The sequence below is a fragment of the Capra hircus genome, chromosome 16 (assembly GCF_001704415.2).
Source record: "Capra hircus breed San Clemente chromosome 16, ASM170441v1, whole genome shotgun sequence".
Lineage (NCBI taxonomy): Eukaryota > Metazoa > Chordata > Mammalia > Artiodactyla > Bovidae > Capra > Capra hircus.
The window spans coordinates 70,119,528-70,137,562 of record NC_030823.1 but is presented as its reverse complement, the minus strand read 5'-3'; the positions used below and the strand labels follow the sequence as shown (position 1 = coordinate 70,137,562).

The 18,035-nt window shown below is 39.9% G+C and overlaps 2 protein-coding genes across 2 annotated transcripts in view; one reads left to right on the top strand and one right to left on the bottom strand.

The window, feature by feature from the left end:
* Positions 1 to 11,419, bottom strand: part of INTS7 (integrator complex subunit 7) — a 79,710-nt gene extending 68,291 nt beyond the window's left edge. Inside the window, exons 1-3 of the mRNA XM_005691017.3 lie at positions 11,103 to 11,419; positions 2,218 to 2,347; positions 907 to 1,053 (exon numbers count right to left, since the gene is read on the bottom strand). Of these exons, the coding sequence (XP_005691074.2) occupies positions 907 to 1,053; positions 2,218 to 2,347; positions 11,103 to 11,196 (371 nt within the window). The 5' untranslated portion in view covers positions 11,197 to 11,419. The remainder of the gene's footprint in view (positions 1 to 906; positions 1,054 to 2,217; positions 2,348 to 11,102) is intronic.
* The window catches only part of DTL (denticleless E3 ubiquitin protein ligase homolog), a 51,418-nt gene continuing 44,699 nt past the window's right edge, over positions 11,317 to 18,035 (top strand). The window contains exons 1-2 of the mRNA XM_005691016.3: positions 11,317 to 11,703; positions 17,796 to 17,921. Coding sequence (XP_005691073.1) covers positions 11,652 to 11,703; positions 17,796 to 17,921 — 178 coding nt within the window. The 5' untranslated portion in view covers positions 11,317 to 11,651. The remainder of the gene's footprint in view (positions 11,704 to 17,795; positions 17,922 to 18,035) is intronic.

Below are 18,035 nucleotides of genomic sequence, written 5' to 3'. Positions count from 1 at the left end.
CTTTTTTCCACATCAGTAATTACTTGTATCATGATTTTCAAATCTCTCAACATCAAGAGAAGTAGAGGATGTCCCCTGGAGCTCATATCAGAATAGAGGCAGGTATAGCTTAGGAAAGTGATCAAAAATCCAAAGTTTACACATACTAATTTCATAGATGACAGACCTAAAAAGAGGATATGGTTCAAGCTGGTTTTAAGGCTTACAAAATGAAATTCTACCAAAAATTTTTTAATGCCAAGAAAGAAAAGGAAATGTTGAAGAAACTAAGGTGGTTGTACCTGGCATTCTCTAAGGAGTCAAGATATAAATTATCATATATAAAAATGAGCACATAATCAAGGATGAATATAGAAAACGGACACGAAACAGGAAGAACAAGGTCAGAAAGGTCAAAGTTCAAAATAAGCATGAGGCTTCCCTGGTGGCTCAGAGGTTAAAGTGTCTGCCTGCAATGCAGGAGACCCAGGTTCGACCCCTGGGTCAGGAAGAGCCTCTGGAAAAGGAAATGGCAACCCACTGCAGTATTCTTGCCTGGGAAATCCTCATGGATGGAGAAGCTTGGTAGGCTACAGTTCACGGGGTCACAAAGAGTTGGACTTGACTGAGCAACTTCATTTTCTTTCTTTCTTTCAAACCATACTTACATTTGAGTTAACAGATCAGAACATCTACCTACAAAACGAGTGTCTCAAACATAAGTTACCAAAACTGTATCACAGACGGTTAGCTCTAAAGCATTTATAGATTGGGATGGTTACCATATTTTCTCATTGATTCTTACTAGGAAAAACAAAAATGAATTCCTAATATTCAGAGTAACAGAAGTAAATGTACGGCCTTTTGGGAGTATAGAAATACAGCTCAAACAATCTTGCGGTGACTCAGCGGCGTAACAGAACATACCGCAGTGTGATGGCTCTTGCAACAGGGTCATTACTATGAATCACAGAGAAAATTCTCTTTACAAACTCATCCACATTTAGGATCTTCTCCAAATGCTTCTCACTTTGTTGGGTAACTTTAAGAACACACAGCCTCAGGAAATTGTTTCTAGGAAGAACCACAGACAAAATGAATTAGACCACTTTAGGAAAGTAATATTTAATTAGGAATCAAAGCAACACAAATGATACTAATAAATTTTAGCAACAGGCCAATGTTTTTCAATCTTAACATTCTGTTTTACCACAGAAACAGCCAAAAGTCTGTACCGTCATCCTACGATACCCGCAGTGTGGAGGGGAACTAATTCCAGGACTAGCCCGCACCAAACCCAAATCCTTGGAGACTGAACTCGCTTCTGCAAAATGGCACAGTGCCTGCGCATCCTCTCACATAGTTTAAATCATCTCTAGATTACTTATAATACCTAATACAATGTAAATGCTATGTAAACTAGTATAAGTACAATGTAACTAGTGGCCAGTGGGTGGCAAGTTCAAGTTCTGCTTTCTGGAACTTTCTGGAATTATCTTCCCAAATATTTTTGACCCGTGGTTGGTAGAACCCGTGGATGTAGAACCCTGAGATGAGTACTAAGCATAAGCAGTTAGCAGAGCCTGCAGTCCTGCAGGAAAGCACCCAAACAGCTGTAACGTAGAGAGAAGCCTGGGAGCCAAACTCAACGTCCTCAATCCTACTAGAACCAAGAAGATGGTCTTCCTCCTTCAAGCTAATTCTACAGCTTCTTCTCTGCAAGTCTGATTAGGTTTGTGTGTAAGCACACAAGTATATGGAGAATGATGGAAAGAAGTGGGAGAGGGAATGGCGTAGAGACAGAACAGGTATATATTCAGGCTCTGCTTACATGTTTCAGGCACTTCACAGTGGCCCATAATCTCATGTAATATGTAATCTCATGTTATAAAAATAAATTGTTAAATCAGAAACTTCTCAAAATGAACTACACAAAGCCACAGATATTTCCAAAATACACAATTATATATCAAGGTTGTCTTTAATTTTGAATTATCCTGTCCCTCAAAGAAATAAGTACTCTCTGCCTTATACCCTTTACTTTGGCTCAAAATGCCATTAAATTTCACACCAAAATTTGTTGTGAATTTCCACATGCGTCCACTAAAACGGTAAAAAAACAGAAACAAAAAACCATCACGTCGAAGTCCGAAAAGGCAAAAAGAATACAGACTACAATATAAAACAAAGAAATATGAACAAAGTGCTTTAGGACACCAAGGGCTTAAAAAGACTTACCCAACTCTGAAAACATCAGCTAACTTTAGGAATGCAGAATTGATGAGAATAGGGAATGGATACTTCTGAAAGAGCCTGGGAAAGCGGACAACTGCTTCACACTGTTCACCAAGTTTGCCAGATCTTAGACCTATGGGAACCATTAAAAGGGAAGAACAGATTAGAAATTTTTGACTATAGAAAGGCAAAAACAGCAAATACCAACACAGTATTACAGACTAAAATTTATTTACACAGTAAAATTATAATCATTCTTAACAATTAGATAAAGTACAACAGTAACTCGTTATGTTTTCAAAAATAAAAATGACACATGAAATAGTAATTTTGGAAAGTGCCACCTTAAGATATAATGAAAGAGAAACTTTTTTTTTTAAGGTTGAATTGATAGAATATTTGGGGCCACAAGTAAATCTCAACAAATATGAAAGCACTGAAATCATATTATATATGTTCTCCATTACAACATAATGGAATTAAATTAAAAATCAGTAAGAGAAAAATATTAAAAATTTTTCAAATATACTGGAAATTAAGCAACACAGTTATTTAAAAAAACCAATAAGATGAACCACTGAAAGAATTAGAAGTGTAAAAGAAGAAATCAGAAGAGAAATTTAAAAGAGGAAAAAAAGAAACTCAATCCTTAATTTGCACCATATACAAAAATTAATTCAAAATGAACCACAGACCTAAGAGTAAGAGTTAAAATTATGAAGCATATAGAAAAAAGGAAGAAATTTTTGTATGCTTGTATTATGCAATAATTCTTAGATAAAACACAAAAAGTGTGCTTTTTAAAGATTAAAGAATAAGTTTAAACTTCATAAAAATTTAAAACTTATGTTCTTCAAAATATACTTTTCTGAATAAAAAAACAAGCCACATACTGGAAGAGATATTTGTAGAACATGTATCTGATAAAGGACTTCATTCACAGCTCTTATATCTCTAGAAAACTCAGTTTTTAAAATGGGCAAGATGTGAACAGAAATTTCCCTACAAAGGAAATACGAATGGCAAATATAAGCACATGAACAGATGCTCATCATTATTAGTCATCCAGGAACTATAAATTAAAAACAACAGTAAGATACCACTACACATCCACTAGAATGGCGAAAAATTCCCAGTCCATCAACTGGTGAATGAATAAACAAACTGTGATATCTCCATACAATAGTCTCCTACTCAGCGTTCAAGAAACTAAGATCATGGCATCTGGTCCTATAACTTCATGGCAAATAGATGGGGACAAAAATGGAAACAGTAATAGACTTCGTTTTCTTGGGCTCCAAAATCTCTGCGGACAGTGACTGCAGCCATGAAATTAAAAGATGTTTGCTCCTTGGAAGAAAAGCTATGACAAACCTAGACAGTGTATTAAAAAGCAGAGACATCACTTTGCCAACAAAGGTCCATCTAGTCAAAGCTATGGTTTTTCTAGCAGTCGTGTACAGATGTGAGAGTTGGACCATAAAGAAGGCTGAATACCGAAGAAATGATGATTTCGAATTGTGGTGCTGGAGAGGACTCTTGAGAGTTCCTTGGACAACAAGATCAAACCAGTCCATCCTAAAGGAAATCAACCCTGAATATTCATTGGAAGGACTGATGCTGAAGCTGAAGCTCTAATACTTTGGTCACCTGATGCGAAGAGCTGACTCACTGGAAAAGACCCTGATGCTGGGAAAGATTGAGGGCAGGAGGAGAAGGAGGCAACAGAGGATGAAAAGGTTGGATTGCATCACTGACTCAACAGACATGAGTTTGAGAAAGCTCCAGGAGACAGTGAAGTTCAGGGAAGCCTGGGGTGCTACAGTCCACGGGGTCAGGAAGAGTCAGACACAACTTAGTGACAGAACAGCAGCAGCAAAAAAAAAAAAGGGAACCCGTTACTGATGCACAACATGGGTGGATCTCAAAATCATCATGCTAAATCAAAGAAGTCAGACCCAAAAGACTACTCTATGACTATACATTACATGACATTCTGGAAAAGGCAAAGCTATGAAGACAGAAAGTGGAAAGTGGTTGCCGAAAGCTAAAGAAAGACTGACCACAAAGGGGCATGAGGAAGTTCTAGGGGTGAAATATTCCAGGCAGTGGTTTCATGACTATATACATTTGGTGAACTTTATTACAAACAAATTATGCCTCAATGAATGATTCCTTTTTTTTTTGGTTGCACTGCTTATGGGATCTTAATTCCCAGATCAGAGATTGAACCCAGGCCCTCAACAGTGAAACCATGGAGCCCTAAATGCTGGACCACCAGGGAATTCCCTCAATGAATTTGATTTTTCAAAAATCCAACAAACAGCTCATGTTCAATCCTTAAAAAAATCCATTAAGAATGAATATCCTGATATGAAATTAATAGTATCACCTTCAAATAATTTTTATTATTTTGCCACTTATAAAATGCTGATTATATCTGTACAAGAATAAGTGCCCATGAATAGTTCTGTTCAGTAAAGTTTGTTCATTGTTTAAAAATGACAAAGGAAATATCTGGGGTTGAAACAAGGAATGTCGCTCGCCATTCAGTCCTACGAGGAATGAGTCACTGACCTACAGTATACCCTGAAAGGAATTCAGCTTAAAGAACTAAATGAGGCACTCTGTGTTTTAAGGAAAACAGGCCAAACATGCACTTAGGCAGTTATATTTCAGGGGAAAAAAGTTTATGAACCCGGAGTCCTGCATTTTCCCACACTTAGAAAAGCACCAAAGTCATTAACTGAGATGTGTGTTCCTTGAAACTGTCAGTAACCTACCGAGATGTCAGCCGGCTTGCACATACTCCTTAGTCATAATTGCATGATATACTGACCTCTCCCCCTGAGCGATTTCTCAGAGCTTTCTGGAAAGCTGTCTCCAGGGCTATAGTCCTCAGTGAGACACTGACTGAAACTGAACTCACCGCTCGTACACTGTGCGGTTGATTTCCAGCGGACTGAGGGCTCTTTCCTGGGTGCCTCTTTGTCTCAATGTGGAAGACTTACAAAGTAAATGCGCACATGCAATTTCTACAACTTACTAATGAATTCAGTTCTGTAGGCACACTCAGGTTAGTTATCTGGTACTGGGAACATATTTCCTCATAGGAAAAAAAAAAAGTACCGTCAGTACTTAACAGTACTCTGTAATCTAATGGCTGCTTATAATAAAAGTTCTTAAGGGAAAATTAATCCAAAATTAATTTCTAACTGAGATATTCAGAACATATCCCTTCTTTGTCTGCTCCCCTCTCCCTACACACCTCACTCACCAACTTCCACACACACAAGAACTGCCACTAGGAGCTCTTGGAGTCTTCTTCCCATTAAATACACTAAGCGCCAATAGAGACCTTCTAGGTGACTAGCAATGGCTCCTGAAGCCTTGAAAAGGCGGTCCAGGGACACAAAGCCAGGGCAGTGAAGGGAAAGAAAGGCAAGCCTCAAGACAGAGGTGAAGGCAGAGGAAGGAGAGATGTGTGCTTGTATACATGCGGCGGGGGAACGGACTGCTGGGGGAACCCAGAGCAACTGGGTTTGCTTCCTTCTCTCTCTCTCCCTGGTTGAGTGATGCACATGACAGCAAAGTTCTGTTTGTAGTAAATTAACCTTAGTTGGGATGAAAAAGGGAAAGGAGGAAGTAGCCTAGGCACAAGGAGTCTCTTCAACAGAAGACGATCCACTTTACCTTCCCTTTAAAACAGAATCTCAGACCAATTTATTCAAACTGATTCAAAATGTGCCAAAGATAATTTTGCATCTGCCAGAGAAATATTCTGATTTTTCTAGTGTGGTCAATTTTTATTTAAGATAGACCATTTATTCCTGTAACAGAGCCTTGGGTACATGAGCTAAAGAACAGTAAATGTCTTGCTTATTTTCTGATATGAGAGTCTTATTATGAGAGAGGAAATGAGAAGGTAGGGTGCAAAAGAGAGAAATGCATTCAGTTCAGTTCAGTTCAGTCGCTCAGTCATGTCCAACTCTTTGCTTAGCCACACATAAAAATGAATCTGTGGATTTCAATAAGAACCAAAGAAGGGTCTTGAATTTTTGGATCAGTTCTCACAGCTGGCCAAGGGATCACTGGCTTTAAGAAATAGTCCATTATAATGCTTGTTTTTATGTGACTTTGAGTTAACAGTCTGACCTTCACCTCAATTCTATTATACATGATCTTAGAGGTCCACGGGCTTCCCAGATGGCTCAGTGGGAAAGAATCCACCTGTAATTCAGGAGATGGGTTCGATCCCTTGGTCGAGAAGATCTCCTGAAGTAGGAAATGGCAATCCACTCCACTATTCTTGCTTGGAAAATTCCATGGACAGAGGAGGGTCACCAAGAGTCAGACACGACTGAGCGCACATGTGCCAAGGCCAAGAGGTCCACCTCTCAACACTAAGTTTGGTCTGGTAGTACAGATTCTTAAAGAGAAAGAATTTGACTCAGTGTGGATCACATGTCCATTTCTGAATCACTTATGGCACAGAATTAAGTCACTTGGTACAATCTTGGCTGCAGAGATCTCCCTCTTTGGAAGGGGATATGAGGATACTTGCAAGGCCTCACATTTATTTATCATGCCAACTACATCTGTGCCAATACGGACAGTGTAAAAGCAACCTGTGCTCTTCTTCAATCTGAGAATTCAGATGTTTGCCAACATAGGTGACGTGATAGCATCTAAGGGAAAAATAAGGGAGACAAGACAGTTGTCCTGATTGACGGCATCCATATCAATTTCTTCACTGAACATACCGTCAGGTTTTCCATGCAGCATTAAGTTCACCAGCACCTCGGCCAGCAACTCCAACCCCTGCACGTCCTCCTTTCTCATCGCCCAGGCACAGGAAAGGCAAACTGCTCTCTTCTCCATTGCTCTTTGATCTCATCCCTCCCAAGACCAACCTCACAGAAAGCAGGCAGGCTGAGTGGTGTCTTCTACAGTAGCTTCTCCTTTCCACCCAGGGTGGAGATCTTGCGTACCTTTTCCTAAATCATCGGGACACTTCCCATCAGCTGACTTAAAAATCTTTAGACTGACAATGTTTAGTGAAAAAGTTACACTAACTGAATAAATTATGTGAAGTATGTCCTTTGTAATGCCTATACTATAGAAATGATGTGCTGTATTACGAAATGTCCAATATACGTAAGTTGTACTTGATTTAACACTTAACTCTGTTTGCTTTGTCTTCATAGCTCAGGCAGCATGGTTATCAGCTTAAAACTTTAAAAAGGGGAAGGCAAAAAGACCTCGACATAGGAGCGAAAGTCATCCTCAAAAATGTAAACCAATCCATGTCAGTCCTCTACTTAAAAACTTCTCAATGTCTTCTCATAAAATCCAAACTTCTTGTCCTAACAAGGCCATATTTAATCTAGTCCTGTCTGATTCCTTAGGTGAGCTTTTTTTTTTTTTTTTTCCCATAGGTAAGAAGTAGATTAATTCAAAGAGAAACACACTCCATAGATACAGTGTGGGCCACGACAGAGGGCAAGTGCTGTGGTCTTGAAATGTGGCCATGGTTAGTTTTTCTGGGCCGGATAATTTCGTAGGCTAATGAGTGGGAGGATTAGTCCAACTATTTGGGGGGAGGGGAGATTTCCAGGAATTAGGCCACTGCCCACTTTTTGGTCTTTTTTTTAAAAAACTTATTTATTTTTAATTGAAAGATAATTGCTTTACAATACTGGTTTGATTTCTGCCACATATTAACATGAATTAGCCATAGTCTATGTCCCTTCCTTGAACCTCCCTCCCTCAGGTGAGGTTCTTAAAGCTGTTTTGTTCACTAATACAGCTCCAAGTTTAAGTGCCTAATACAGTGCAGGTGATTAGTAAATATTTATTAAATGAATTAATGACTATTATATGAATGATTATTTTCCTGTGTTACTAACTACATCCTAAACAGACATTCAATCAGCTTTAAAAGACCATCCATTTATTCCTAGAGAGATCAGAAATAAACACCTTACGTCCATGCTTGCTCAAAATGCTCAGAACAAAGTACAACAGTCATAACCATATAACAGGTTATAAAATGGCAATATTTCCCAAGTGGGTTTCTTGACACTCGTGCTACAGATACTTTTCTATTATGGACTTCAACTATCACATCTTATATCTAACTGCCTACCCAACATCTCCATTCGAATGTCTAAGCGATAGCTCAAATTCAATAGTCCCACAGTGATCTGATTTTCATCCACTCGGTAAATGACCATATATACTTCCAATAGCTCTGACCAAAAAAACCCAAGAAACCTCTGAGTTTCTCCTGACCTCTTATTCTCACATCCTCAACTAATTCATTAGCCAATCTTGTTGGCCCTACCTTCAAAATACATACATAATCTCAGCACTTCACACAGCTTCACTGTAACCTGGCCCAAGCCACTCTTCTCTTCTCCCTGGATTATTACAATCACCTCCTCTCTACAGCAGTAGCCTCGCTGCTATCTGTGTGGCACCATGTATTCAAGCAACCCCAGACCAACTTCCACCTGTAAAATAACTGGGTTGGTCAAAAAGTTACTTTGCGTTCTTCTGTAAGATGTTATGGAATAGAATAACATCTTACATCACCCAAGGTGCCGCTGGGAGGATTAAACATGATCTAGGACTGACACCTGGTTTATAGGTAAACACTCAATAACCATCTATACACTTCTTACAGGTCTAAAATATTCCTATTTCAACTTTTGGGAAGGAAAAATTGTGTTACATTTTTTTCTTACCCCAACTGCAAGTTTTTAGGAATCAAATAATTCTAGAGCTCTCATTTCTTCAGAGTCCCATCCCAATGCTGTTCTACACTACTGCTCTACCGTCATTATGGGATGAGTCCACCCAGACCACAGTGGTAGAAAATCTCTTTAGAGATTTAGTAGAAATATTAGACATGTAGACCTGCAACTCTTATCGGGGAATAAGGAAGGAATTAACAGAATGGGGAGGAAAAGGTTATGCAGTGTTTAAAAAACACATCTGATATTATGATTTTCTATTTCAGAAGGAAAAAGCCCTATAGTTTTTCTTAAGAGAAAGCAAAGCTCAACATCATTTTCTTGGATGATGGACTTGCACTACTATGACTCAACCAAAGGAATATCTCATTGGAGTGTTATGAAATTTTCATGTTGATCAAAGGAAGTTAAAAGTTTGTTTGTTTGCTTTTAAGTCTGAGAAACTCTTATCTGGACCAACTGCACTTTAAATGTCTACAAGGTAAAAAAAAAATTGAAGTCCCAGAAAAGTTAACAAAGTGTCCAAGTCAGAGGGCTGGGAAGTGGCTCCAAGTGGACTTAAAAATCCTTCTAACTGCTAGTCCAGTTCTTAACATATTACCCACTGGCTACAGTTAATTAACTGTATACCAAGTGATGTTTCCCCCATTCAATAAAAATAACAAGTACACTGAAACAAGAGAGTCACTGTAATACTTTGAGTTCTCTACTAAGAAATACCTGCCCTTGCCTTCCAAATCCCTCTCTAAAAGATAAGGCAAATCTCTTCTGCATTTAATAAGGACTTTTTTGCATACTATTACATCACTTAATATTTACAACCATTTTGCCAGCTCAATGGTATTTTACTCATTTTGCAGAGAAAAAAAACAAGATTAGGTTTGGTTAAATGACATGTCCATGATCATAAAACTAGCGAAACTAGAATTCAACTCAAGTCTATCCAAAGCTTCTACTACTACACCAAGCCTGTCCCATCCCTTCATTGCCATAAGGAAATTGAACTCATTCGCAGAGAATGTGTGTGAAAGTCGCTCAGTCGTATCCGCCTCTTTGCATCCCCAAGGACTATACACACTCCAGGGAATTCTTCAGGCCAGAATAGTGGAACGGGTAGCTTCCCAACCCAGGGATCCAACCCAAGTCCCCCGCATTGTAGGCAGATTCTTTATCAGCTGAGCCACAAAGGAAGCCCAATTAAATAATAACTAAGACTTTATTTTACAGGTTTTTAAGATGACTCTGTTTCAGAGATGTTAATATGTGAAAAAATATGTATCTTAATGGATGAAATAGGATATATGATGTCTCATTTATTGTATTTTTAGGACTTAATTGTAGTTTCTAAGAAGTAACACTACTTTATTGATAGGCTTCAAATACCCCCTTCAAAACTACCAAATATAGGAAATATAGTGAGAAAATCATCAATCATACACAAGTTCCCAAGTAAGTCCGGATTCTCTAATCTTTCCATTGATCTGACCCTGCCCTTAAAGTACACTGCTTTAATTACACTAAGCTTGCCCAACAAGCGAAGCCCAAGAATACTAGCGTGGGTAGCCTATCCCTTCTCCAGCGGATGTTCCGGACCCAGGAATCGAACCTTGCATTGCAGGCGGATTCTATACCAGCTGAGCTATCAGGAAAGCAGAGAATGAATAGGGGCTATGCTTTTCGGATGTCTTGGCCCTATTTTTGACCTGCCTAGTAACCGGCAGGTAAGAATTACAGAAATTAAATGAATCGCTGTAAAGTCGGTGCAAGAAGCAGCAGTCTTGGTGAAGACCTGGTCTCAACTGCACATACTGAAAAATAATTTCATAATTTCAATACAGCACTTTTAGAAACTGCGTGGAAAATCGCGGGGCTGTGCCCTCAAGTGGTCCAAGCGAGCCTTTAGCGGGAGCTCTCTACTTTTTCAGCTGTACAAGGCCAATCAAGCAACGCTTCCGTTTTCGGTCAACCTCCCAAAGCCGCGAAAGCCCTGGGCTCACCAAAGGCAAAGGCGCCCGACCCCGCCCCGCCCAGGAAGCACCGCGCATGCGCCTCCCCAGCTTCTCGCGCCGCTACCACCGCCTGGTGGCGCCACTTGCCCCCACACACGCGCAGCCCGCTCTTTCGAAATACCTTTGTCTAACTCCATAAGGGCAGAGTTAGCATCCAGCTCCTGTTCGCCATAGCCGGCATCTGCCAGAAAAGACTTAGTTGAGTTTGACGCCATGACCCATACAGTTACTCGATTAGCCTATTCATAGAGATTGCAAACTCGGCCCCACCACCGCCATCTTCTTCCACCACCTTCTCGCGGATTTTTCCTCCGCGCTCTGTCAAGCCGTGTTACGCATGCGCCCTGGGCTCCCTGCCGTTCGCCAGCGCCCCTGCGGCCCCCCGCGCAGGCGCTCAGGGAGCTCTGGAACGCTAGGTTCCCGCGGCTGGGCGAGAAGGAGGCGGGGCTTCGAAGGGGGAAGTGACTCGTACGCGCCCGGACGCCGCTCCGAGAGCCAATCAGAGGGCGTGACGTCAGTTTGGCGGGGAGTTTGGTGACCGGGGCTTACAGTGGCGGGAGTTGGAGGCAATAACTTAGTCGTGGTCTAAGGGGCGCAGGATACAGTTTCTGCTGAATCTGGAGGCATTTCCACGGCTTTTTCCTCAGTTGAGCGTTTTCCTCCGTCCCAGATGCTCTTCAATTCGGTGCTCCGCCAGCCCCAGTTTGGCGTCCCGAGAAATGGTGAGTAACGGCCCTAACCGCTGTTTCTTGCCGGCGGGATTCACCTCCCCCAGAACAACTCCTCGGACCAATGCCGATTTCAGTTCAGTTTCCCAGCCGCCGAGTTCTCCCCCAGCCAGAATGAGTTCGTACTAGGTAGGAATACTGAAGAAAGCCGCACTTTAGTGCCCTCGAGATACTTTTCGTCGTAATCGAGGCTTTTTTTAGTCGTGTAGGCTGAGGGAGGGAGGGACGTTGAGTTAACTGACCTCCATTACGGTTTATGTCTGTTTTGCACGTTAACTGGAAGACGCGTGCATTTGAGAGTGTTTGGCTTTCTGAACGAACCTCTGTGTGAGATCGTCAAGGATCGTACGCATTGATTAATTCATTCATTTGTAGTGGAAACTTAGTGAGCCCTATCGTTTGCTATATACACCAGAGAATAGGATCGGCTCTTAAAAAGAACTCAGTCAGGCAGGGAGAACAGAACATCTGCTTCTAGCATGGTCAGAATTTTTTCTTCCTGATTAATTCAAGGGTATAAAAATTCGTAGTAATACCGTGAAAAATGCCCGTAAGCACATTTCCCACAAATGACCACTATTAATAGATTGAAGTATTTTATTCCAAAATGTTTTTCAATGCCAGAAGTAGGAAGTATTGTTATTTATGGAAATGGGATTAAAATGTTTTATCTCTTTACTTTTACGATAGAACTTGGAAATACTTCCATGTTAGTATATAGGCTTCCAATTTATTCTTTCCAGTTCTTGAAGTTCCTTAGGTTAAAACATTGGCAGAGTGTCATCAACCTGAAACTTTCTGGTAAGTTTTTGATAAGGGAGTTACCACCCAGACTAAGGTTGGCTGCAAATGAAATCTCATTCATTTAAAGATGAACAAGGTCTTCTTTCCCCTTGAAACCCGTGTGGAAAACAGAAAATGTGAGAAGTGAGCTTTTTATATTTAAGGCATAGGTCTTGAAAAAAGATATTGAGAAGATTGGTGAGTAGCTCATCAGCTTCCTTCCTCCAGTCTAAAACTCTACCATCCTTATCTCTTAGACAGTCTTTTAAATTATACTCTAAAAGCCTCTCCTTTCTGTCTCTGCTGCGACCTTGCTTTACTTCTATATCCTTTGTGTCATGAATGTCAGTATAGCATGGTAGTTAAGAGCTCTGTCTTCCTAATTTCACCTCCACTCCTTGCTTGTCTGTGTGACCTGGAGCAAACTATGTAGTCTTTCATTTGAAACAGATTCTTCTCTTAACTCTACATTCTGTCTGTCAACTTTATCTCTGATTCGTAAATATTTTTCCGGAAAGGGTAAATTTCCCCCTCTACGTTGATTGAGTATATATGGCTGGACTAATAACAAAATAGACACAAGAGATTAGCAGGAGAAAAACAAATTTTAATTCATGTGCATGGAGATCTCATAGAAATGGTATCTAAGAAGTGGCCAAAGCAGGCAGCTTTTATACTTTTCAGACCCCAGAAAAGGCAACAAATTTGTGAGGAATTGACAGGACAAAGAACTTAAGTTTGGGATACGTAATTAGTAAGGAATCTAAACAGAGTTTGGGCTTGAGGTAGTAAATTAAAAGAAGTTACAAGGTTTGTTTACACAGCCTTCTTGGCTCTGAATTTCCTCTCTGTGGATAAGGGTGACCTTATACCTCCAGTTGCAAGGAGTGCACCTTTCATAGGAGAGATTTATTTCCTGCCTTTCAGGGAGACAGGAAGGTTAGGGTTTCCTTCTTGCATCAGCTGCTTCTCAAGCAACTTCAATTCAAAATAATCAATATGCTGTTATGGTATGTTTTGAAACAGCCCACACCAAGCCCCCAAATACTCATTCATTGTTTTGTGTTTAGGCGCTGAAATTCATTCATTGTTATATATCATGCGCCAAACTTTGTAGGACCATCTTTCTCCTTCCATGATCTATCCTAGGCCCCTTTTCTGTTTCTACCAACTCCCATGGGTGATCATAGCTGTAACCAGGATTTCTTCCACTATTACCTGCAACCTTCTATTCGCTTTACATCTGTTTCTATGAGAGGTGTATAAGCATCTTCATCCAGGTGGTCAGTCCCAGAAACATCTCAAACTCATGTACCAAAACCAAACTCACTTTTTTCTCTAACCTGCTATATTACCTAGTTTAGGAAATGGTCTCATTGTTTTAAACTGGTCTTCACAGTCAGAAACATGAAAGTCAATCAGAATTCCTCCATTTTCCTCAAGATACCCTTTCGAGAAGTTCCCTTAAAATCTCCTGAATCCTTCCTTCTCTGTGTCTTCTTCGCTGGTTTTGCCTCTTCACATATTTTGGATCTATATTATGCTTACCATTCTGTTTCCCTCAGTTGGGCCTTTATACCTTCTTGTCTGGACTATAACAAGTCTCTTGAATGGTCTCTTAGTTTCCCTCATTCCAGTTTATTTCCCATATTGCTGCCAATGATCTTTCTAAAATGAAAGCTGATTACTCTTCTGTGTATTTTTAAATTGATCAGAAGTTTTCTTTAAAAGTTTAAACAGATGCAAAGGATATATAATTTCTGACCATATTGTGTTTACCTTCTTAAATGAAAATGCTGTGTCTTTAAACTGTGTCTAATAGACTGTAAATACTATAGTAATGATTTAATAATCACATCAACCATTTTTTAAAGTATGAACTGCTAGATATTCTACATAGTTGTTTTTTTCCCTTGAATATATTTCCACTTTATTTTTCCCACAGATTTATCCTAATGTAATTTGACTTGAAGCTTGAAAAGTCATTTTTTTGATCACCCTATCTTACTCTGTAAAAAACTGTTTTATAGATTTAAATCGTTTTAGGATCGTTTCTAAATCGTTTTAGAACAGAGGATTTTAAGGACTGCCTTTCTGTCTGTAGATGCAGATTTGTGAACTCTACAACATAACTAATTTTTGTATTCATATTATTCTTTTAGTGGTCTTTAAAGGCAATGGCACCCCACTCCAGTACTCTTGCCTGGAAAATCCCATGGGCAGAGGAGCCTGGTAGGCTGCAGTCCATGGGGTCGCTAAGAGTTGGACACGACTGAGCGACTTCCCTTTCACTTTTCACTTTCATGCATTGGAGAAGGAAATGGCAACCCACTCCAGTGTTCTTGCCTGGAGAATCCCAGGGACAGGGGAGCCTGGTGGGCTGCCATCTATAGGGTCGCACAGAGTCGGACACGACTGAAGTGACTTAGCAGTAGCAGTAGCAGTTACAATGATATCTGGCCTTAAGGTAATGCCCCCAGGAGTAATGACTAAATCTGAGTTGAATTTCTTTGCCTTCTTTGTATTCCTTTAGGTTATTTCTGTGAACCTGCAGAACTAGATTTGTGTGAGATTATTTAGGCTAAGATGTCTTCTCCAAATGACATTTTTTATTTTATATCACCAAAAGTAAGAATTGAGAGTACTGTAAAATATGAGTGAGTTTCTTAATTATTTAGACAATTCTCTAGATTGTAACTTCATTGTTTCCTCCAATGCTTACTATATTTGGTTGTCAGTAACTGTATACTAAATGAATGTTTTATATATTTAAAATATGTTAACCTACATGGCAAAATGGTAAAACAAAACCTTGTAGATGGTTTACTATTTTAGGACCATAGTACACATCAGGTCTCTGACCCAAGCAGAGTAAGCTTTCCCTCCACTCTGAATTTCTTCCTCTTTCATATATTCAATGAGCACTTACTCTCCTTTCAAAACTTGTGTTTGATTTCACCTTCTTTAAAGACTTCCAGACCCTACCTACTACTGCTATTCAGGGCTTAAAATTGTTGTGATAAACTTTAAGATACTATGACTTGTTCCCGTTAACGTTTTGGAGTCCTAGAATTTCAATGCTGGAAAGGAAAGAGAGAGTATAAGAACTAATATTTACTTGTGAATATGTTACTGGCATGAACTTAACAGAAGCAGAAGATATTAAGAAGAGGTGGTAAGAATACACAGAACTATACAAAAAAGATCTTCATGACCCAGATAATCACAGTGGTGTGATCACTCACCTAGAGCCAGACATCCTGGAATGCCAAGTCAAGTGGGCCTTAGGAAGCATCGCTATGAACAAAGCTAGTGGAGGTGATGGAATTCCAGTTGAGCTATTTCAAATCCTAAAAGCTGATGCTGTGAAAGTGCTGCGCTCAATATGCCAGCAAATTTGGAAAACTCAGCAGTGCCCATGGGACTAGAAAAGGTCAGTTTTCATTTCAGTCCCAAAGAAAGGCAATGCCAAAGAATGCTCAAACTATCACAGAATTACACTTATCTCACATGCTAGCAAAGTAATGCTCAAAATTCTCCAAGCCAGGCTTCAACAGTACGTGAACCTTCCAGTTGCCCAAGCTAGATTTCGAAAAGGCAGAGGAACCAGAGATCAAATTGCCAACATCCATTGGATCATCGAAAAGTGAAAGAGTTTCAGAAAAACATCTATTTCTGCTTTATTGACTATGCCAAAGCTTTTGACTATGTGGATCACAACAGACTGGAAAGTTCTTAAAGAGATGGGAATACCAGACCACCTGACCTGCCTCCTGAGAAATCTGTACAGGTCAAGAAGCAACAGTTAGAACTGGACATGGAACAACAGGCTGGTTCCACATTGGGAAAGGAGTACGTCAAGGCTGCATATTGTCACCCTGCTTATTTAACCTATATGCAGAGTATATCATGAGAAATGCTGGACTGGATGAAGCACAAGCTGGAATCAAGATTGCTGAGAGCAATATCGATAAGCTCAGATATGCAGGTGACACAGCACCCTTATGACAGAAAGCAAAGAAGAACTACAGAGCCTCTTGGTAAAAGTGAAAAGAGAGTGAAACACCTGGCTTAAAATTCAACATTTAGAAAACTAAGATCATGGCATCTGGTCCCATCACTTCATGGCAAATTGATGGGGAAACGGTGACAGACTATTTTGGGGGGCTCCAAAATCACTGCAGGTGGTGACTGCAGCCATGAAATTAAAAGATGTTTACTCCTTGGAAGAAAAATTGTGACCAACCTAGACAACATATTAAAAAGCAGAGACATTACATTGCCAACAAAGGTCCGTCTAGTCAAGGCTATGGTTTTTCCAGTGGTCATGTATGGATGTGAGAGTTGGACTATAAAGAAAGCTGAGCACTGAAGAATTGATGCTTTTGAACTGTGGTGTTGGAGAAGACTCTTAAGAGTCCCTTAGACTACAAGGAGATCCAACCAGTCAATCCTAAAGGAAATCAGTCCTGAATATTCATTGGAAGGACTGATGCTGAAGCTGAAACTCCATTACTTTGGCACGTAATGTAAAGAGGTGACTCATTGGAAAAGACCTTGATGCTGGGAAAGATTGAAGGTGGGAAGAGAAGAGGACGACAGAGATGGTTGGACAGCATCACTGACTCAATGGACATGAGTTTGAGTAAACTCCAGGAGATGGTGATGTCAGGGAGGCTTGGTGTGCTGCAGTCCATGGGTTTGCAAAGAGTCAGACACAACTGCGACTGAACTGAACTGATGTTAGTGGCTTGATGTTGTGGGTTGACCAAAAAGTTCATTCTGACTTTTCCACACCACCTTACCAGAAACTTGAACAAACTTTTTGGCCAACCTTACGTTATTTCCTTTGACTCCGACCATCAGATTATGTGTGATGTTGCTAGTAACTTAAAGTTTGCAGTAATGATTTGAACTCTAGAAACTTAGAATTTTACTTGATAAGAATGGCTGTGGTAATCTTTGTGGTTATTTTTCGTGATTGTCACCAAAGGATGGGGGAAGGAGTAACATATAAAGGCCACTAGTGTCTTTCTGTGCTAAATACGTTTAGCAAGAGTCTTCATTTTTGATGGTAAGCCCAAAGCTGTATCTCACCAGAAGTTGAGAAGTGCTCTTTCATTTTTTCCTTAGGACCACTTAGGAAAATATCTGAAACTGTATTCCAGAGGGCCATGGATAGTGAATAGATCTATAGTAAAATATATGAAACTTTTAAAAGTGAATTTTTGCCTCTGCATTTGTTAGAAGTACTGAAATGTGATGATATATTGGAATCTATAAGGAATTTTGTCTTCCTTTAGGATGGTCTTCACAGTACCCGCTACAGTCCCTGCTCACTGGCTATCAGTGCAGCTATAATGATGAGCATACTTCGTATGGAGAAACAGGAACCCCAGTTCCTCCTTTTGGATGCACCTTCTCTTCTGGTAAGAGAATTACTGAATAAGCAAGGTTGGTCAGAAATGATCTGGTTCACTCTTTAGAGGGAAATTATCCTAAGCTGTCTCTTTTAACAAAAAGTATATTAGATGGTAGAGTTT